The sequence below is a fragment of the Megascapheus bottae genome, chromosome 14 (assembly GCF_031878675.1).
Source record: "Megascapheus bottae isolate mThoBot1 chromosome 14, mThoBot2.hap1, whole genome shotgun sequence".
NCBI classification, from domain to species: Eukaryota; Metazoa; Chordata; class Mammalia; order Rodentia; family Geomyidae; genus Megascapheus; species Megascapheus bottae.
The window spans coordinates 4,263,920-4,287,180 of record NC_143522.1 but is presented as its reverse complement, the minus strand read 5'-3'; the positions used below and the strand labels follow the sequence as shown (position 1 = coordinate 4,287,180).

The following is a 23,261-nucleotide window of genomic DNA, read 5'->3' as shown; positions in this document are numbered from 1 at the left end:
AATTTCATCTGGAGGAAAAACACACAGGACAAATGACATTGAACATCCTAGAATTCCTGATAGGAATTTGAATGGAATGCTTCAGCAGTAAGATGATGGCAAGTGTTGTAATGGTGGCAATACTTGATTTAGACTACAAATGAGCACAATATGACTCTGATCCATGTCAGTTGATTTTCACTTGAATAAAATTCCAAACCCTTCTGCTTCCAGTCAAAAAGGTCAGCTGGATCTATAAAAATTGGTTTATGGGTAGTCAAATTAGTGTTTTCTGAGAACACTTATTTGAACTAGGATTATCTCTAAACTCTAGTGAGAAAACAAGAAGTGCTTATTTACCTGACAGCTTGCATACAGTGTCTGGGCTTCATCATGACTTAGCTGGTCTGGCTTCTTGTTCCCTATTGTGCATACAGGCTTCCAGGGTCAAAATGACCAAATGGCTAAATATTTGAAAACGGGTGCACTGAAATTTGTGTTACACAGATTGCACTTCCCTTTTCATTGCAGCAGGGGGCAGAGGTACAAAGCATTGTTAAATCACTGCAGTATTTAAACATTTATTGTAAGCACCCCCTTTAATATTTATTTTTCTTTTAAAATGTCAAGACTGAGGTAATTTCACTCCCTAGTGACAGCTATTAGACCCTTCCCTGGGACCTCAGGTGCCTGAGTCAAGCACTGTTGGGTGGTCAGCTATACTGTCCCTATGCTAGTCCTGCTACTTTAAACACTTACCACCTTGAGGAAGCCACATGGCAACCATAGCTACTTGCTCCCAAGCTCAACTCTGATTCCAAAAGGTACTGCTATGAGTATACACAGATTGCATTTAATACAGCTAGTTAAAGGAAATAAGGCCTAAGTTATGCAATATTAATTTCAAAGATAACTGCCATAAAATCGAGCATTCCTTCAAGACGGTTGGCATAAGAATCTAAAATTACTTGATTTCTCGGTGTTTTGCGGGTGAGGATTGGGCATGAAGATTGTGACAAAGTATGAGGCTTGGAATTAAATTCAGATTTCATTGAATGTATGTGGGTTATTTTGAGTAATTATACCGTGGTTGAAGTGAAAGCTCTGCTGAGTGAGGTAGTCAAATGCCTGTGAACCCCTGCCCTGAGGAATTATTTGAATCAGTAGATTCACTGCATTTTTACTGATTTACTACACCTTGAGAAAATAAGAGCTTATGCAGTGAACTATTTGTAATAAATATGAACGAATTTATCTAATTTAAATGTCATATGTTCTGTAATTATGCATTTCCTTTTGGTTTGTTTAGAGGGCACTATGGTTTGAACTTAAGGCATCATGTTTGCAAGGCGGACATTCTACTATTTGAGCTATGCCCCTCATCCTTTTTGTTTTAGGTAAAATTTCCCATTTTTGCCGTTGGCTGGTATCAGACCTGTCATCCTGTGTAGCTGTGAGATCACAGATGTGTGAAACCATACCTGTCTTATTGAGATGAAAGTTTTCTTTGAACCAAGTTCCTCCCAGTTTCTACTTCTCTAACAGCTGGCATTACAGGGATGAGCTATCATACTGAGCTTTCCTTTCTTTTCTTTTTATAATACAGACATTTCAAAATGTTTTGGCAAAATAAAATTAGCCAAGGCTATTTTATTTTAGATCATCTAGCTTTACCTGATTTTGTCTGGAAATCAAGTCATAAAATTAATATTGAGCCCAGTCTGAAGGGTTGGGAATTATAAAAATGCATTATAGCATCCAGGATCATGGCCTTGTGGTAGGATGCCTGCCTAGCATGCACGAATCCCTGGGTTTGATCCCTCAGTACCACATATGTGGCTGTCCAGCAAGCACAAAGCCCTGAGTTCAAAACCCATTACTTTAAATAACCTCCCCAAAACGTTCCCCCCTCTCCCCAATACAGAAAAGTATATTAAGGGGCAGTGATGGTGGTATTACTATTAAGATAATCTCTCTAAACCTTCTCTGTTGCTTACCTTGTGTTCTTTTTCTTCCCTAGTGAAAAAAAGAAAGAAAAAGAACGTGAAGAATTATGGAAGAAATTGGAAGATCTAGAGTTAAAGAGAGGTCTTAGACGCGATGGGATAATTCCAACTTAACAGAAACATGACAGCAGCTTTACTAACCTGTGGAGTCTCACATTTATGTAGTAGAAGATGGAGCAACAGTTTTCTGTATTGTGCAACTTTACAGTAGATTTCACATTTGTTTCATTATTACAACAGCACTGTATATACCTGTCTTTAAGTAAAGGAAAAAAAAATAAGGACTTCAATCCAAAGTTTGGACAGTAGATGGACTTCTCAGAACTTTGCAAACATAATCATTGTTCTAACCCTCTTTAAAAAAAAAAGTGGTCTTCAAAGATCTGTTGATGAAATTGCTATGTTTAAATTCCATTATCAGGAGTTCTTATTTATCACTAGCAGAGAGTATGATACAATTTTCAAATGTGAACAATCTTAAATTTAGCTTATCTTTCTGCTAAGCTGTTAAATGTATTTATAGTAAAGAAAGAAAAAGATTGTCATTTCCTTATAAGTCTGTAACATCCTCCTTTGGATAACTTGATGAAATTTGACATCTTTTCCTTTTGCACATCTTCATGAGTTGAATGTCCACATAGAATGGGGCTGCGAATTACAAAAGCACCTCAGGAAAGTTTTGTCTACTGGGGTGAACATCTTTCCAGTAACCAGGTAGTCCTGGCACTCCTTTAGTTTTCCGATTAGGAGTAAAATAAGAGGAGGGGTGATAAACATAGTAGGGAAGGGAATTTTGGATTCACACTTGAGTCCAATGGCGGATCCAAATCAATGTCTTGAATCCTTTGAAAACAGGCACTGGGGACCCACTGCAGGCTTCAGTGCCTGACCAGTATTAGTTGCATCCATCCTTGAGCATACATACCAGAGACGGTTTAGAAATGTCCCAACATCCTTTTGAACCATATAATATAAGAAAAACAAACACTAAACAACACACAACCATGGAATTGATTACTAGGAATGTGAATCAAATTGGGATGGGTTGAGCAAACAGCTTGGACTGTTTGGAGTTGTTGCCTTACTTTTTAATATGTATTTATAAAGTATTCCAGCAAAAGAGGATGTAGCCTCTGGGGGAAAAAACCTACGTTACAGTGTTTTTTTGTAGATTCTCATTCTATATCTCATCACAGCGCCAGCCAGCCCTGTTTTTAGCCAGAAAGGATTCAGGATACACATTATGCATCTTCAATTGGATGCATATTCCTAACTACTGTATTTGTTACCAAAAGTGGTTCTACAAATGCTACTGAAAAAAAAATCTGGAAATTCCTAATGTCCTGAGTATTAATAATAAAGTTTAAAAATGCTTTTATATCAAAGGTGCAGCGTGACCAAATTGTTTAAGAAAAACACAATTGTTTCAGAAACAAGATCTAGGGCTGTATTCTAGATAGATCTTCTTGGCTTTTTGCTTTAGTATTAGGAGAAGAATCGTACACTTTGGGTAGGTAAACTGCTGTAAGACTTGTGTGCAGTATGGACTTACCCAACAAGGTTCCATGACACTGTATGGAGAGCTGTGTGCTTTGGCCTTGTCTTCAGGATGCTTTTGCTTGTGGGCGTGGCAGCCGTGGGTTGATTTCTTCAGCTGTCCCTTCCAGCAGTGCTCATGGATAAAGCTGATTCCTGTTCATATGTCCAATTGTGGTAGTAGCAAACATGAGCATATGAACTATTGTTGCTCTAACTATTGTCGCTCTAGACAAGCATTAAAAATACGGGCTTGTATGTTTTCTTCTAGCCATTTAACTATTGAGTAGCATATACAGCTTTATTATTTCCAAGAAAAAGAGGGGGGAAGCCACTTACCTCTCACCCCTCTGAAGTGTTTCTAGAAAAGACAGCTAATGATGGATCTTGTCATCTACAAAACTGTTCAAAAAACAAACAAACAAAAAGAAACAAAACTTGGCATTGTAAATTCCCCAAGTGAAACAGTTTTTTTTTAAGTGATATGTAACAACAAACATAACTTGCTTTAATGTAATGACCAGATTTTTTTTCCCCTCTAGAAAAGAATATTTATGATGATTCAATATAATGTTGGCAGAGGAACAAAGGTGCAAGATAAGAATAAATTTATAAAAATCTCCTTGATTCCTTTTAATTTTACCACTTCAATTTTGACTGCATTATGTTTATCTCTGATAGCATAAACCTTTGTTTACCACAAAGTCATCTTCATGCGGAAGATATTTGAATCACAGATTCATGAAACTATTGGAAATCAGTGCAGTCATTTAAAAGGAGAAAGGCAGGACCTCCTTTTGCACCTTATTTGTCCTCAGAGTTAAGGTGATGAAAACACAGCCCTGATGCCAGATTTAGATATTCACCATTCCAAATGGAAAAGAATAAAGCCAAGTTTTAGACATAGTTAAAGAAGCAGGTAGAAGTATCTGTCGTCTAAAATTCATGGGCCACTTCTGAGAAGAAACTGTCTTTTTTCTTTGTGAACCTGAGAGTGACAATGTGACATTTGTCATGTTGTGTGCGGTGCCACGGAGTCACAGAGGTCATCTGACTGTTGCACTCTATGACATCCGTAAGGACGTACTTGCTGCGTTTGCAGCAGCCCTCCCCTTCTGCCCTTCCCACACAATTCTGCTGTTGATTGTGACAAAAATGCATCTTTGTGTTCTATTTTGTTGGCTTCATAGTTTCCAGAAGTATATATAAATATATTTTTTAAATAGCAAATATTGTAGTTACTGAGTGATGTGCACTCCACCTCAATCCCTACCATATTGGTTTCAGGGATAGGATTAAGAGTGTCCTTGGAAGAAGGAGAATACACAGAGCCCTGTGGTTTTGAGTGGAGCAGAGGCTCAGGCTGTGGGCCTAGAACCGCAGGTGTGTGAGGTACCCATGTTCTATGAATCAAGCATGCATTCCTTTCTCTCATTGTGCAGGTGTCCCCAGCTGTTCGCCTCTGTGTTCAGTGTTTGTCCTGTTCAGTTTTATTTTATTTTGCCCTCCCTAACATCCGAGTGGTTTTTATTTTGAATAAAATAAGAGAAAAGAAAAAAAATCAAGTAAGAAAATAATGCCCTTGACATAGCTGGATCCTCACAAGCAGGATTATGCTTCTTCCTCTGTCTTGGGTATGTTTGCCTACATGGAAGGATTTAATTTATTTTGTACCTCATTCTAAGCAGGACAATACAGGTGCACGGCTAGGGATTGCTGGTAATGCACCCCGCTGTCCTGGAAAAAATGTATAGCCTTAGGCTCAAAGGAAAGGAATTTTTAAAAGAGTATATTTAGAGCTTTAGAAGCTTAAGAAAAAAATTGGGGGGGGGTGTGTGGTGGGCAATGGATATGTGGATGTTAGGGTGTAATTGGCATTTTTTTCTTTCATGTTTCAAGGTTTTTTTCTTTTTTTTTTCTCCCCCTCCTTTAATTGGGTTCACTGGCTTAGCCCAGGAAGTGAAGACTCCTGCTCTTCTGATGCTATTACATGATCACAAAATGACAAGTCACCTGTAGCAAAGAAAAAACAAAGGGTGGCACTACATGATCAGTGATGTTTTATTTGCACATGAATATTTTTATTTTTGTATACTGGCTCAGCTGCTTCTCTTGAGTGGAGTTAAGAAATGAGCCATAAAAGATTTTTTGTAATAGGCATACTGGCAATGCATTTTATATTCCTCTATATTTAATTTTGCAAACCTGAAAGAGGGATGGTGCATCTTGAGAGAAAGTTGAGCAGACTTAGATCTAGCTGTTCATGTGTGCCACTTCCGGTTCACGGTGGCAGCAGTAGTATCTCTCTTGGAAATGAACATCCCATATTATGATGTCTGTGAAAAAAGCTTTTCTTTTTCCCATCCTTTTCCTCCTCTCCTTCCCCCTTCCCATTATTCTCAGCCCCTCCTTCCTTGACTTTTTTTTGGGGGGGGGATCACTTATTGTAAATAAGTTGTAATCCACACCTCATGTATTAATGGGGGAACTTTCAAATATAAATATTACTGATACATTTTTCTGGTTGTTGTCTGATTTTTGACTGGGTGTAATGAGAATGCCATGTCCATTGCTTTTGGTTTAAGGATTTCGCTTGTGCTTCCTCGTCTTTTGCTATATTAGTATTTCATTGTTTTAGCAGGAGAGGGCAGCAAATGTTCACTTGTCTTGTTAGTGATGCTGTGCTTCTTGGTTGGTTTCAAAGTTAGCTGCGAGAATGTACATGTGTCTCTTCAAACAGCATCTGTTTATCGATAGAGGAAAAATGGAGACATCTTTGATATGAAAAGTTGCATATGAAAATGATAGACTGGTCCAAGCAGACCATGAAGACTTCTGGTTCTTCCCCCACCCCATGGAGATGGTACAAACGGATCTACCATTACCTGCCAAAACACCACAAAAGGCGAGCTGAGGCTAAACCCTTGGAATCTCAAATGTTCTTTGGAAATGATTTATTTTCTTCAGAGTGATAACAGAAACCAACATGAAGGTGCTCCCCCAAAGAAATGTAAGCTTCCCTTTCACGTGGGGAGAGGTTCTGTACTGTGGGTGCGTCACAATAAAGCAGAGTGAAGAGTTTGCAGGCGCCCGGCTGCTTTTGTTTCTTTCTGACCTTCCTTTGGGGCTTTTTGGTGTCACACAAGATTTATTAACTTAGCTTGCAGCAGTGGATTCAGTGTTCTCCAGGCTTCTTTTGGGACAACCATATGATAACTTGGAATGTGTAATACTATTCTTGGGCAAGCAAGTGCTTCAAAAGCTAGCCACTTTCTGTAATAGTGATTTATTCCCTGTCTAGTCTATAGTATGGGAAGAACCATTTGTTTCATAACCCTCAAGCATTATCTGGAATATCTCAGGTTGGGGAGAGAATTCCACTTCTAATAGGGTTCAGTCTAATGACTGATAATGCTAGCCCTTGGAGATCAGCCAGGGGGGTCTCAGTTCCTCAGCATAGGACTTCATCCTTGAGCTTCCTTCAGTTATGGCAGCTGGTGCTAATCGACAGGAAGTAAACACTGCTCTTGATCTAAGGTGTGGTCCCAGAAATGGCCTCACTTATCACTTGTCTCATAGTCTGTTGGTTACAGCCTGCCCCTGGTTGAGTAGAAGGGAGCTGGACCTCACTATGAACCAGTGAGAATAATGTAGATGATATAGTCATCTTTAAGCTACTATGAGATTGTCCTTCAAGCATTTAAGTCTAATCTCTCTTAGCTAATTAGGTTATATCCAATTTTGGAACCATGTGGAATTAATGTTTTATATTAGTTAATCTGGTTGAGGGAAAAGTTGGTTAGTTTCAGCAAATATGCAATTCAATTCAGCAAGATGCAATTTGTAGCATCTGAAAATCAGGTTAAGAGACAATTTTAGAAGTTGTATTTAAGGGACAATTCAATGGAATATCTAGTTTGCACATTACCTCAACAATAGGTAGGAAAGTGGAGGTGAAAAATATAATAAAAATGTAGTAAAATTATTATTTTCCATCTTTTGATCTAACGCATATTGTAGGTCCCTTAGATTAGTTCATCTTGGGCTGTTGAAAAAGATTAAAACATAGTGATAGCTAAGGAAAATTAAATTTTGATTTTTTTCTGATTCTAATATATGCTCTTACAATATACATTTTTGAAAAAGTAGGTTTTTATGTATGTGATCTAATCTCCAGTCCTACTTTCTTACCCTAGCACACAACCTAGAAAAGCCCCACAACTTTTTTTTCCCCTCTGTTAACTTTATAATCTTACCTTCCTTATTTAGGTCCACAATTTACCTTGTATATTTCCATGTAGGTAAGTTATTATACAGGAGTGTAGATCAGTTTTTCTTAAGTTATTGTACTACTAGTTGAAAAGTCTGTCTCAAAGAATTGTTTTGGTACTTTTGTCAAAACATCACCATAAAGGTAAGAATCAACATCTAGGTTGCCTATTCTGTTAGTTACTGTGGTGACCTTATGCCACAAGCAGTCATGGTCAGATTTATGGTCTTGAATCAAGGCTATCTATTCCATTTTGTATACATTTTTTTTTTCCAGGATGGCTCTTAGTAACCTCAGTTCTTTGAATTTCTGCATAAAATTTGCAATCATCACATCAGTTTCTAAAAGAAAAGTGGCTTTATGCTTGGGATAACTCTAATATGGGGGAAGGATTAATGTTTTGTTATTACTGAATAGTTTTATGTTCTGCTGTGGTTTGAATATGTCCTAGAAAAATTGTTGAAAATTTAGTTTCCAACCACATTGGGAGGTGGCATTTTAACTCGTGAGTGGATTATCACAGGAGTGAATTCAGTGTAAAAGGCAAGTTCAGTCCTGTTCTCTTTGTCTCTTGTCTTTCATCATGGGAAGATGCAGCAGGAAGGTCCTTGCAAGATGTCAGCACCTTGAAATTGGACTTCTCAGCGTCCAGAACTGTAAGGAATATACTTCTTTTATGAATTAATTAATTATCTGATGTTCTGGATAGCAACACAAAATAGACACACATAATCCATGAATGTGGTATAACTTCATTTATTCATTCTTTAATTTTTTAGCCATGTTTTATAGTTTTCAGTGTAATGTTCATGTTCATATATCACATGTATTACTAAAATGTTTTTGAATGTATGAATAGAATAGTTAAATTTTTTTCGCTATAAATCATGCTGTTATTTTTGTTTTTGCCTGTGCTAGAGCTTAAACTCAAAGCTTGGGCATTGTCCCTGAGCTTTTGTGCTCAAGGCTAGTGCTCTTACTCTTGAGCCAGAGCTCTGCTACCAGCTTTTTGGTTAATTGGAAATAAATGTCTCACAGACTTCCCTGCCTGGGCTGGCTTCAAACTACAATTCTTATATCTCAGCTTCCTGAGTAGCTAGGATTACAGATGTGAGTTACCTGTGTCCAGCTATTTGCCATTATTATATAAAGTGCGGCTTTAATACTAACTAGCAACCTTAAACCTTGCTAAAAATTAAGAGTTCAACTAATTGTTTTATAGTTTCCTTAGATTTTTTTTTTGTCAGTTGCAGAACTTGAACTGAGAGCCTGGGCCCTGTCTCTGAGTGTTTTTGCCTCAAGGGTAGGACTCTACCACTGTGAACCAAAGCACCACTTATGGCTTTTAGTGGTTAGTTGGAGATAAGAGTCTTACAGACTTTCCTTCCTGGCTGACATCAAACTGCAATCCTCAGATCTTAGTTTCCTGAGTAACTAGGCTTATAGGCATGAGCCACCAGCACTGGGCAATTCCATATATATATATATATATATATATATATATATATATATATATATATATATGTGTTATCCAGTCCTGGGGATTGAATTCAGTGTCTTTGGATACTTTTTCTCTGCCACTTGAGCCACAGCGCCACTTCTGCCTTTTTCTGTGAATGTGGTACTGAGGAATCAAATACCAAGGCTTCATGCATGCTAGACGAACACTCTACCACTCAGCTACACTTCCGGCCTTCTCAGAATTTTTAATGTATACAATCGGTCATTTCATTGTCTTCTTGGGACTTGGCTTAGTGGTAGAGTGCTTGCCTAGTATGCATGAAGCCCTGTGTTCCATTCCTCAGTACCACATAAACAAAGAAAAACTGGAAGTGGCGCTGTGGCTCAAGTGGTAGAGTGCTAACCTTAAGCAAAAGAAACTCAGGGACAGTGCTCAGGTGCTGAATTCAAGCTGCAGGACTGGCAAAAAAAAAGTCCACTTTTTATTTCCAATCTTTTATTTCTATTGATTGTATTTTTTCTTCAGTGCAGCATTGAATGGAAGTGGGCCCTTTACCTTTCTGTTCTGCACAGGAAAATGTTCAGTATTTTTCCATCAGCTGTGATGTTAGTTGTAGATTTTTTGTAGATCATATTGAGGAAGTTTCTTTGTATATCCAGCTTGTTGAGAATTTGTCATCATGAATAAGTATGGATACTGTAAAATGCTTTTTCTGCATACACTGAAATATCATTGTTTTCCTTTATTATAAGTATGGTGAATTGCATTGAATTTCTGGGGTAAACACTGTGTGGTTATAAAGTATTGATTGTGTGTGTGTGTGTGTGTGTGTGTGTGTGTGCACGCATGTGCTGCACATATTTGTGCATAGCACCGAGCTAAAGTCTCTGAATATGTCTTCTTAGTAGATTTGGTAAATTTCTATTCACTGTTCCTTGAATTGTGTTTTTCTGCCCCATTCTTTCTGTGTTTTTATTCCATGACACTAATTACAGTTGTTAAACATTTAGTGTTATAAATAGGTCTTGGAGGCACAGTTCATATGTTTTTAAAAGATAATATTCACATAACAAAGGTATTTTAAACCATACCATTCAGCAGCATTTTAGCACAGTGGCAGTCCTTTCTATCTGTGCAGCCCTCCTTTTTATCTAGTTCCAAAATATTTTTTGTCAACCTTCAAAGAAAACCTATTATCTATCAGCAGTCATTCTGTATTCTCCCCTAGTCCCTGGCAACCACTCTTCTTTCTGTCTTTCTAGATTCTCTGCACTGGTCATTTCGTGTAAGTGGAAACAAACACCATGTGGCCTTTTGTATCTGTCTTTTAACTCTTACTCAGTTGGAGGACAAGTCCTAGAAAGCATACATACGTGTGATGCACTAATTCATGTAGGCACATCCATATATCTTTATTTACATGTGTGTGACACAGCCTTGTGGTTCAAACAGGTACATGGGATCTGGTATCTCCCATCACACTTCCCTCTGCCTAGTTCATTGCCCACTCTGGAAAAGATGCCTTTTGTTCCTCACAAACAGTCCTAGTCGACTCTAAGCCATGGGAAACACTACTCTCTACTCTCTTTTCCTCCATATATGTTTTTCAGAATGTTGTATAAATGGAATCTTCCTTGTAGATATGCAAATGGACCTGGCTTAGTTTACTCAACGATTGCTTTATGGATTCATCCATGGTATTGTGTGAATCTATAATTTATTCCCTTATTAATGTATAGTATTCCTTTGTTTCTTTGTATATGTGGCAGTTACAATGCCTCTGGGGTTTCCCCAACTTAGAATAATTATGAACAAAGCTACTGTGAACATTTGTATATGAGCCTTTGTGTGAAAATAAGCTTGTTTTCTCTTCTGTGGTAAATAACTAGGAATGAAATTATTCTCAAGGTACATGCTTCTGAATTGTTAACAACATAAGGAGTAAGAAGTAGACATTCTAAACAACTTCCAGTTAGCTACAAACATTCTTTTAGAGGGTTAAGAATCAAAACAATAATGACTTTTTAAAATTTGTTTATGTTTTTATTTTTTGCTTAGTTCCAGGGCTTGAACTCAGGGCTTGGTCACTGTCCTTGGACACTTTTTGCTTAAGGCTAGTGCTCTGCCACTTAAGCCACCATGCCCCTTACAGCCTTTTCTGTGTATGTGGTATGAAGGAATCGAACCCAGGGCTTTGTGCATGCTAGCTGAGTACTCTTACCACTAGACTACACTCCTAGTCCTTGACTTGTTTTTTCCCTGAAGCTGGTCTTGGGGCTTGAACTCTCCTGCATGCTACTCCTGAGCTTTTTGACCCAGGCTAGCACTCTACCACTTGAGCCACAGCTCCACTTCCACCAGCACCCAGCAATGTTGACTTTTTTTTAAAGTAATACCAAAAGACAGGTACTGGTAGCTCATGCCTCTAATCCTAGCTACTTAGGAGACTGAGATCTGAGGACTTTGGTTTGAAGCCAGGCTGGCAGAAAAATATGAGAGACTTGTACCTCTACCTAAGAAAAAGCCAAAAGTAGAGGTGTGACTCAAGTAGCAGAGCACCAGCCTTGAGTGAAAAAGCTAAGGGTCATGGCACAGGCCCTGAGTTCAAGCCCTAGTACTGACATAAACAACAACAGAAACAAAGCACATGAACATATTCCAGCAAAACAAAAATTAAACAGAAGAGACAGAACCAGGAAGCAGATGTCTCCCTTGCTTCCTAGGAGCAGGACTAGTAAGGAATTAGCACAGACTGGAGTAGGAGAAAAAAACTAGAAGCCAAAACTGAGTGCTCGTGGCTCTTATAATCCCACCCATTCAGGAGGCTGAGATATGAGGATCATAGTTGAAAGCCAACCCAGCCTGAAAAGTCTGAGACTCTTTCTTTCCAAAAAACCACCAAGAAGCCAGAAGCAGAGCTGTGGTAGCTCAACTGGTAGAATGCCAGCTGTGAAGGAAAAGTCTGAGTGAGAACTTGAGACCCAGAACCAGCATGGACATGGAGAGGAACAAGGAACTGGAATTCTTGAAGCCTGATGTAACATTTGGAAGGTGATGGGATGAGAGAGTGATAAATAAAAGCTCTGGGGGACAGGGAAGCATTGTGATAGAGGAGATGCAATTATATTACTGGAGTGGCAATATTTGCACAGTCCCATTATCACAATCTGATTACCAATTTAATTTAAAATGTGAATGTGGCTCTAGATGAGAGAGAAAGGTACAAGAAGTATAAAAGAGTCAAATCCTTACCAGCTAATGTCTGTAGGGTTGCTAAATGAAAAAGTAGCACTATAAGCAAATTGGGAATGTGGGAGTAATTGCTGTCAGCTTAAGCTGTGAAATTTAGTTAAAAGTAGTCCAAAGGAGAGAGACCAGAGAGAGAAATGATTCAAGGGAGCTATGTTATCTTCTTCTGAAGTCCTGGTGCCTTAAAAAGTAGGTCAAAAAAAAAAAAGTATGCATTGTTTTTGTAACAGCTCGGTGCAGCAGACCTGAATGGAGCTGGACAGCAGATGGAGACTTGCCTGTGGTCTCCTCGGTGTGAGGGGAGGCGGTTTCTCCTGTGAAGACAGAGCAGACCCAGGCCACATGTTAGGAAGTGTTGGGCTTGGCTGCTATCTCCCTACACATATCATTAAAAACCTTTGAAGCCAGGCACGGATGACTCAAGCCTGTAATTCTAGCTACTTAGGAGGCTGAGATCTGAGGATCACAGTTTGAAGCCCAACCCTGGGCAGGAAAGTCTGAGGGATTCGTATCTCCACTGAATCACAAAAAGCCAGAAAGGAGAAACACTTGAGTACAAAACACTTGAGGGATAACGCCCGGCCCTGATTTCAAGCCCTAGGAGCAATGAGTGGGTGCGTGTGTACACGTGTACACACACATGCGCCAATAGCAAACAAAACCAAACCTAAAACTTAAGTGAGATTTCCAAAAGGCAGAGGTAAGGAATCGGCCTAGGTGGCTGTGTTTATTATTCCCTAGATTAAAAGAAACCCAGCGCCAGCACCAATGTGAAGCTAGGACCAGGCCCTTCCAGGCCGCCTCACACACGAAGAGAGGCTCACCACCTGTTCCGTGTGGAGCTTCACCTGCATCGTCTCAGTCAATAGCACATCCACATACTGAGCAAAGGGAAATGATAGGGAGCCTGAGGTGCTGCCAGGGAAGGCGCTGTCTGTGAGAAGGCTGACACCTCTGTCTCTGAAGGAGGGCTGGCTGGTGGGGAGTCCCATGCAGTGCCTGAGAGGAGATGGGTAGGAGATATAGGGGAGCTGTCTTGTTCCTGTCAACTGTAAAGGTGGGGTCAAAGGTCTTAAGACATCCTGTGGAGGAATTAAAGTCTCAGATGTGTGCCTCTAAAGGTCCATAAACTACATGGGCAATTTTGCCAGATTATAACAGGTGGAGGTGGAGAGGGATGTGGCAGGAACAATCATTTTAAAAGCTCATGTATTAAAAGCATTGATTTGGAAGGCTTTATTTTCATTAAGAAAACCCATACATCCTTGCCAGGACCACGCCTATCATCCTAGCTACTTAGGAGGCTGAGATCTGAGGATTATGGTTCAAAGCCAGAGAGGGCAGGAAAATCTGTGAGACTCTTATCTTCAATACACTACTCAGAAAATGTTGGAAGTGGTACTGTGGCTCAAGTGGTAGAATGCTAGCTTTGAGCACAAATCTTCACTGTGGACAGTTCCCACATCCAGAGTTCAAACCTCAGAACTGATTACCCCTCCCCACACCCCCCCAAAAAATAAAACCCAAGCCATCCATCCTTTCATGTCTACTGAAATGTGACTATCTTTGTAGAAATATACAGATGTCATACATCGAGTTCCTTGTAAAGATATAACCTGGAGCCAAAGTAGGAAGATAGGTGACTGTATTCTTTAGTGCCATCTAGTGACGGGTCAGCAATGCTGCAGTGACCGTCTGCTGTGCACATGTGGCTGCATCTTCCTAGACCAGTCAGAGTGTCCTCATGCACACAGCATCCTGGCAATCCAGATAATCTGTGGGTGAGCGCACCCAGAAATTCTTCAGAAGGCAATTAAAACCTTCAGTTTATCTAGAAAAATAGGGCTGGGAGAAAGGGAATAAATACAAATCTTGTTATGGTTTTTCCAGGAAACTGATGGTTTATTTCCATTCCATGATTCATCAGTGATTCAGAAAAGTGAAAGCCTGGAGGAAAGGCAGCAGATTATTCTAAATATTGACGTTACTTTCTATAGCTGATACACAGGACTGAAGAGTGGTTATCTCAACCAGTCTCCTAGATTAGCCGTGTTATCTGTTGCTACCTCATTCTTTTACTCTACTTACCCTTCTCCCATCCTTTCCTACTTAATCCTGCAGTTACCATTCTCAGGGCCTTTGTTCTTGCTGCTTTTTCTGTCCCAGGAATTGCTATTGTCAGCTTCTGAGCTGTCAATAAGCCAGATCTATATAAGCCAGAATCCCTTCTCCCAAACCAATCTCATCTTACTGTCCTATTAGTTTGCTAGGTAGATTGTCACAATGTGAAGCTTCTGTGTATATTTTCTTTGTTCATTTGTCTCTTGATTGCCTCCCCTCGTTTGACCGTAGAGTAAAATGCCAGCTCTACAGTAGCAAAGCCTGGCTGCCTCACTCATGATGAACCTGGCTTCTGAAACAACAGTGCCTTGCACATGCTTGGTGCTTTATAAGCACCATATAAGTGAGTGAGTAAATGAATCGTAGGCATAATAAACATACCCACCAGGCACATCTTTCTCCATTTGAAGCCCTATAGGGCCAGAAGCATAAAGGTCTGATTGCTGTGTTGGAATTCCTGAGCCTCCCGGGCCAGGTCACTCAGTCCTGTATTAGTTAGCTATTGCTGGGTAACAATTCATTCCAAACTTAACTTTATAAACAGTTATTATCCACCATTTTCTGTGTATTAGAGCTTGAGTATAGCTTTGTGAAGTCCTTTGCTCAAGACCCCTCCCTGGGTATGATGGAAGCCAGGACCGTGGTCTACAAAGGACTGACAGGAAGGTTCTACCTGCAAGTTCATGTGGTTGTTGGCAGAGATAAGTTCCTTGGGGACCTCAGTTTCTAGCTGCTCATCACTACCCACAAACCCTCAGTTTCTAGCTGCATCCTCCCAGCACACTAGTCTCTACTGAAGGCAACCAGGAATGTGCTGGGAAGTTGAACATTTTCACCTTATGGAATGAAATCTCAAAAGTGATAGATCCTGGCCTTCACTAGAGTTTGTTGTGTCAGAGCAAGTCTAAGCCTCTGCACCAAGAGAAAGGGTTCCAGAAGGATACAGAGGCCAAGAGGTGAAGATCATTGTAGGCCATCCCAGAAACTCTTCCACCATTAGCCCTGGCCTCTGACTGCCAATGACTCACTCCTTCCTGCGCGTTCTTCCCACATTCACTTCCTCCCAAGGGCCAGTGTCTCATCCCATGTACAGGCTTCACTCGAAGGCCAGAATCCCAGTCTCCAAATGAGGAACTTCACTCTTTACCCAGGTAGAAAATGTAGAGAAACTATCACCTGCACCCCACCCCATTCCCTAATAGCTAGCTCTGGAGTGGCCACAGATCATAGTTAGAGATATTACAGTGTGAAGAAGGGAAGTCGAAGCTACAAAGGAGTTCTGCTAATAACTCTGACTCCAGGCTCTGTGCTGAGACTTTGGCTCCGCCGCTTGCTTCTTACAAAGAGGATCTGGGAGCCCCAGTGCCTCTTTCCATCTTGCTCCATTTCTATTCTAAGTTGGCAGCGTTTTCACTGACTGCTTTCTCAATAGTGATGTAGGTCCAACATAGGCTTCAATAAAACAAAAGCCACACATCCAGATCTGTTGGATCGAAACCCAAGTCAAACCCTTGAGCTCTTGCTGAGATTTAAGAGTCCTAAACTTCCCACTATCTAAATAAAAGGACTGTGAGGCCAACATCATTTTTACATCTTTTTTTTTTTTTTTACATCTTTTGACATCTGAGAAAAAACTGCTTTCAAAAACTTTAAAATGTTTGATAGTTTTCAAAACCATTGAGTTTGCTTCTTTGTGGTTTTAACAGTCGTGTGTGGATTATGACTTCTATGTGCGTGCCTGGAAGCAGCAAAAAGAAACAAGTTGGTTTCTTCACTTTGCCTAGAAATCTCTTATGGTAACTGGCCACTGTCTTTCCTTAATATGTTGCTTTCCATAATAGCACAGGAGGGTTGGGAGCATAGCCTAATGGTGGTGTGCTGTTGTACCCGAATTCCTAGGACCCCGAAAGAACCACCAGAGGCCGAAGTCAAAGCAAAGAAGCAAGGGTCGTTTATTACGTGTTCGAACTTAGACCTCCGCGTACCCATAACTGGCAACGCTAAAAGGCCCCGAACAAAGGTTTTACACAGCTTTTATAGGGGAATTCCATAGTTACAATCACCTGATTGGTTGTTTGGTAACTTCGAACTACTGGTCGCTTCAGAATTGGTCAGAGCTCAGGCGTCTAACCACTGAGCATTGGGCTGTTGCCACCTGTGGTTCAAGTCTGGGCCAGTTCCGGGAACATGGGTTTTTGGTTCCCAGTACATGGGCCCTGAGCAAGGGGGAGAAGGGAGTCATTCCCAGAACATGGGACAATGTTGGCACAGCAGTGCTTGCCTAGCATGCACGAAGACCTGGGTTCGATTCCTCAGTACCACATACATAGAAAAAAGCTGAAAGTGAAAGTGGTGTTGAGGCTCAAGTGGTAGAGCTCTAGCCTTGAGAAAGTCCAAGGACAGTGCTCAGGCCCTGAGCTCAAGCCCAGGACTGGCCAAAAACAAATAAACAAACAAATAAAACACAGGAAGTGATCTGCCACACCTCTTCAAGCCTTCCTCCTACCACGACCTCTGTCTTCACAGCTTGTTGGGAAAATAGACTCACTAGCAGTCTATTTGAGACCCTACCGTATTTCTCAAGTTTCTTCCAGCTTCGGTCCAACTCCAAAGCCATTCTTCCTTTAGGTATCTGTTAGGGCAGCGGCCCACCCTCTGCATACTCAACTTTTCATGCCCAGGCCTATATGAGCTTCTTAACAAGGTGAATCAATGCAAGCTGACTATTTGATTCCCAATACATTGAGTGGCAGCTTACCCATTCTTCCAGCAGGGTGAGAGCTGCACTCTTTCCAGGAAAGAGTGCTTTCTTTGTACATTTATGGTTCAGGATCTCTAGTGGGGGAAGAGGTCAGATTCTTTGGATGCTACTGGCTGTAGATTCTGGGCTGTGTTGGGGTGAGTGGCTTCCGGGGTGATCAAGATGGGACATAGGGAGACAGGTTTGGACTTTGTGATTCTCAATCCATCTGGAAACGTGTGGACTTCCTGGCGTGCCCGTGGCCCATGTTTCCTCCAGCAATGTGACCTTCAAGCAGGATGAGTTCTTGGGCTGATTGTCCCCTCCGCAGTGACAGCTAGGACACCCAAGCATCCTGACACACGAGAGAGATGCCTCTGGCTGACAAGCCCTCCCAGGAATCTTGCCCTGCTTCTAAGAAGTCAAGTTGCCAGCGGGCTGGCTGCACGGCCTGTGTCTCTTCCTGGGTATACCCTGAAGATGAACTGGAGGTCCCAGCTGGGGGTCTGGCAGCTCAGAGTGCTGCTTGGCTTTCATGCTTGGTTCCCACTAATCGGGAATGTTTTTCTCAAGCAAATAACAATGTGACATATCTGTAGACCTTCAGATTCCCTAAGGATCATGCCTGTCTGACTAGGTATGTATCTCCTGGACACAGTTCAGCATGATGTCACAGGCACCACCAGCAGGACCTTAGACCGCCATGTCCTGACATCTCGGTTGACTGTATGGGGAACTGATATTGCATGAGCTATGTCTACTCTTCCAGAAGTTTCCATTTCATTCACGTCAAAGGTATTCCTCAGTTCTGGGCAGGACTGTGAATGTAGTCAGAAAAGAGGAGGATTGAAGGATTCGCCTCTCTTTCTCTCTTAGAGACCATAGCTGCCATGATGTCAGCGACCCACAATGACAACCAGAAAACCATTGAAACCAAAGGATTCTCTTCTCTTTAGAGAACCATACAATAGTGTGTATATGTGTGTGTATACGTGTAGGACCTGGAGCTTGAACTCAGGGCCCCGGTACTATCCTTGGGGGCTTTTTGTTGTTGTTGTTTCCGAAGCTAGTGCTTTATCACTTGAGCCACAGCTCCACTTCTGTTTTGGCCTGCTGTGGAGAGTGGGCTGTGATTTAGACTAAAACTCCTAAGCATGAGAGATATCTATCAGTTGAGAAAGGAGTGTTGGTTTCCTCCTTTCTGACCTTGAATCATGAACCTCCTGATCTCAGCCTCCTGAGTAAGTAGGATTTTAAGGATGAACCACCATGTTGTTTCAGGTAGGTTGAGAAGAAATGTGTCAATGTGTTGACACAGTGGGGTGTTTGTGGCCTCTGGGAACTTTGTTAGCACCATCTGTGTGACATCTAGGTTCCTATAGCCTTCTTCTCATCAAGTAAGCTTTTCATAAGGGGACAGTTTTAGGTATTTTTTTCATGCCTCATGAGAAGAGGCCAAATCAAACACCTGGGTAACAACTATCATTGCAGAGTGGAAAAGAAAAAGTGAAGAAGCCCTGCAGGCTGCTCCTCACAGCAGCTGGAAAGCCCAGCGCAACACCAGTTATTCTAAAGCTACCTTGGAACCAGATCGTTGGCGTGACATATTCCTGAGGGGAGAGATTACAGGAGTCATTTTCTTCCTCTCAACAAATGAGTCCTCCAGCCCCATCGCTGTCACCCCATCTTCTGTTCTCCACTGTCTCACCTCCAATCCCTCTCAAAGCTTCCTGGCTTTGATGACTTAGATTTGGGAGCAGCCGGCAGTTCATCACTGTGACGAGAAACCAGATAATGAAGTTGGTGTGTGGCTTAACTCAAGGAAAGGAGCACAGAGGAATAAGCCAGATGTGTTCTCTTCCATCAAATGTCAAGGTGATGATTAGCAGAAATCCCAGTGTAGTCAAAGTCTTGGCTGGATAGCCCACACTTACTGTGCTACTCTAAAGCCAACTCTAATGGACTTCAGTGGCTTCTTGGTTGCTTTATAAAGATGCATTGTAATGATACCTGGTGGAAAGGGTATGGGCATGAATTGGTAGAAAGTGGCTGGACAATGTTTTCCTAACCTATAAGGAATGTTGGGGAAACCTACTGGGATCCAGTCATGGATGGGTGAGATGGGAAACCTCTGAGAGTCTGTGGAAGAGTCTGACTGGGCTGGCTTTGAACCATGAGCCTTAGGTCCTAGCCATCTGGGTAGCTAGGGTTACATGTATGAGCCGTAGCATCTGGCTCTTTGTTTCTTGATGTCTGCACATTTTGTTGTCATTGACATTAGCGAAGGTGATGATAAATCTCCGAAGACACCCACCACAAGGTGGAGCGTGTTGCTACTTCCTCACAGGTTAACTGGGGGAAGGTCAGAGCCACAAATCAGAGCCATTTTATGTGAATTGGTTGTATTGATTGAGCGGTGGGTGGTGTTGGATTAGTAGCTGGACTGAGGGTTCGCTTTTGTCTTTCCTCAGTCTAAACTAGACTTATTTGTCAGAGATAGTCTCAGGTAAACATGCTCTGACCCTCCTACCATAAATCTATGTGTGTTTCAACTGTAGTTAATTAAATGTTCTCTCTCTCTTTCTCTTCCCAGTTAGAGGAGGTAAAAATCCCACAGGTGAAAGAGTCCATTCTGTTGGCCTCATAATGAAAACTTTTACAAGTGAATGTCATAATCATCTGATGACTGGCTAATCTATTGTACAATGGGGCCCAGGGTCTTCTTTCTGTCTGGTCTTCTGTCCACACCACCCTGACTTTCACTCTCAGTCTTGTCTCCTGTTTTCAAGATGGCTGCTTTTGCATCTGTCGTCATGCCCTCCTATACCTTGTCAGGAAGGATGGAGAGGCCGGGCATGGTGGCTCACACCTGTAATCCTAGCTAATAGGAGGCTGAGATCTAAAGATCATAGTTCCAAGTCAGATAGGTAGGAAAGTCCATGAGACTCATTTCCAGTTAACCTCCAGAAAACCACTGTGGTTCAAAGTGGTAACCTGGAGTGAAGGAGTTCAAACCAGGCCCCGAGTTCAAGCTCCAGGGCCAACCGAAAAAAAAAAATAAGGATGAAAAATTTCTTTTATATGGGTTGCTTTCCATCAGCACAGAAATTCTCACCTAGAAATATCTCAGGAAAGGTTCTTATCTTTGAGTTGCCCAGAGCAAAGAGTAGGAGGCCAAGATTCAGAACAGCAAGGCAAATGGAACAGCAAGGCAGAATCCAAATGGGTCGTGAGGCTGAGCCTGTCTCCTCCTCGGGTGGCCTGTGGGGCCTGGTCTCTCTGCGTGGACTCATGGTAAGATCATGGAGAGACCGGTGTCATCTATGCTGGGCACAGGGGCTCAGCAATGAGTAGGACAGGTGGGCCCCCTGTGGTGCCGGCCCTTTCCTGTCCCCATGCTCTGTCCTCCACCTTGGTTGGCAGCAGTGCCGTCAAGACGTGGACTTTGGTGCCTGGAGCATCATACTCCAGGCTCAGCTTCACTGTGCTTGCTGTGCTCCAGCCCACCTGACCATATCTGACCCCACCTGGCCTCTCCTGACCCCACCTGACCATATCTGACCCCACCTGGCCTCACCTGACCCCACCTGGCCCCACCTAGTCCCCCCCCCAACCCTACCTGGACCCATCTGGACAAAGTTGGCTGCTCAGTGCCGCTGTGCAAGATGTATCCAGCACTCTGTGTCCAGAATCTGTGGGCCTTGCTGCCATTGATGCAGGAACTCCTGTGGTTCCCGTTCTGGCCTCTGTTCCTTTCCGATACTGTTTTTCCTTTCCTCAGTCCATAACCATCTCCTCTGTGACCCGCTGTCCACTGCAGAGAGAAACCATAAACCACACCACATGGACCCTCTCTGGCAAATCATCTGCTCTTTACTGGATCCTGCCGTGCTCCCACACTTTTGCAGCACAGGGCACCACCTAAGGCCTTAAGCTGTGCGGGCAGTTGCTGTGGGGGCCATGGGACTTTATATTGCAGGTGCTCTTAGAACCAGGTATAGCTGGGATTCCCTTTGAACAACTTAATTTTGTACACATTGGTGGGGCATGGTGGTGCTCGCCTGCAATCCCAGATACTCAGGAGAGAAAGGCGGATGGAGATCAAGGCCAGCCTGGGTACACAGTCAGTTCTAGTCCCATTTTGACAACTTAATCACACACACACACACACACACACACACACACACGTTTCAAAATATGTATGGCTATATAATGTATATAAAATTTAAATATATATGTATACATGTTTATATCATTTGAAATATGGATTGTAATCAAGCTTAGCTGCCAAATTCTATTTTTGTTTTTAAAGTGATTAACCTTCTCGACCTCCTATGTGTGGTTCTCATCACCTGCGTGAGGTGTTTACCTTTAAAAACTCAGCCCCGTGGGCTGGGAGTTTGGCCTAATGGTAGAGTGCTTGCCTAGCATGCACCAAGACCCAGGTTCTATTCCTTGGTACCACATACTTAGAAAAAGCCAGACGTGGCGCTGAGGCTCAAGTGGTAGAGCTCTAGCCTTGAGAAAGTCCAAGGACAGTGCTCAGGCCCTGAGCTCAAGCCCAGGACTGGCAAAAACAAAACAAAACAAAACAAAAAACAACTCAGCCCCACTAAGCTCAGGGCTGCTCTCTACCAGCCTGAAGGTGGAGAGCAGTCACTGCACAGTTATTAAAATGACTCCCAGCTTGATTCACTGAGTGTTAGTGACTTTCATGCTGTGGGTTCAGGTCCCACCTGAGTGTCTGAGATGTAACATGATCTATTTCATGTATCTGTGTCCATGTATGTATATAGTCAACCATCATCTGTCTACTATCTATTATCTTTTCTCTACTATATCTATCCATCCATCTATCTTCTATCTAGATCAGCATCTCTATGGACACTTAGGTTTTCACCAGGGCTTTGCTTTGGGTGAAGGAACCTCAGAGTTAAGCTTGTATTTTGCTATAGCCAAAGCCCAGGTGTCAGCTCTAATGGGCAGCCACACACACAAGGCAGCAACCTGGGCCCTGGCTCAGGAAAGAACAGCGTGGGTTTTGAGCAGAAGGAACCTTAGGCTGGGAGCTGCACCACAAATCTCTCCTGCTCTGGCCCTGGCTGCGGGTGCTACCTACTTCCTTGACTACTAATAGAACAGTGTCCTGTTCGCCTCTTCTCTGGTGTCTGCACACTCATTGCACACTCAACACTGGATACTCTGTGGCTTGTGTCATGGCAACACCAGAAACCATTTGATGAAGATGCCATTGCAGGGTGATCCAAAAGCAGCACCAAAGTTTGAGCTTTGGGGGATGAAAGAAAGTAGAAGCTTGGCTTTGCTGTGTGTTATCACAGTAATCTGAGGGATTACTTGGGTCTCCTGAACAGCTAATTAAAAAGAAAAGCAACCAGGCAGGTATCCAGGGCAGCTCATGCCTGTATTCCTAGCTAATTTTGTGGCTGAGATCTGAAAGGATCGTGGATCAAGGCCAGCCTGGAAAGTCTGTGGGACTCCAATTAACCACCAAAAAGCTGGAAGGAGAGCTGTGGCTGAAGAGGTAGAGTGCTTGAGCAAAAAAGAAACACCCCCCCCCAACTCAAGGTCAGTGCCCAGGCTGTGAGTTCAATCCCCAGTGGCAGGAGAGAGAGGGGTGTGTGAGGAGGGGGAGAGGATGAGGGAGAATCACATAATGTCTTCATGAAGGAGTTACAATGAAGCAGAGGGTCTGTTTGAGGCTGGTGTGTTAGAAGTCAGTTTGGGTTTTAGAAGTAGGATATGGTAACATTGTTTGAAGGGCAGATGAGACTTCAGAGGCTTCTTTTTCAGTGTCTGCCTGAGGCCCTGTTGCCAAGATATCACCCTGATGCAAGCTTTAAGATATCACCCTGATGCAAGCTTTCCACGGGCAACTTC

General features: G+C 42.2%; 1 protein-coding gene across 3 annotated transcripts in view; it reads left to right on the top strand.

Annotated features, from left to right (window-relative positions):
- Positions 1–6,602, top strand: part of Ppp2r5e (protein phosphatase 2 regulatory subunit B'epsilon) — a 116,929-nt gene extending 110,327 nt beyond the window's left edge. For all 3 annotated transcript variants that reach the window (XM_090344247.1, XM_090344245.1, XM_090344246.1), the window contains exon 14: positions 2,000–6,602. In XM_090344247.1, coding sequence (XP_090200373.1) covers positions 2,000–2,099 — 100 coding nt within the window. In that variant the 3' untranslated portion in view covers positions 2,100–6,602. The remainder of the gene's footprint in view (positions 1–1,999) is intronic.
- The last annotated feature ends 16,659 nt before the right edge of the window (positions 6,603–23,261 follow it).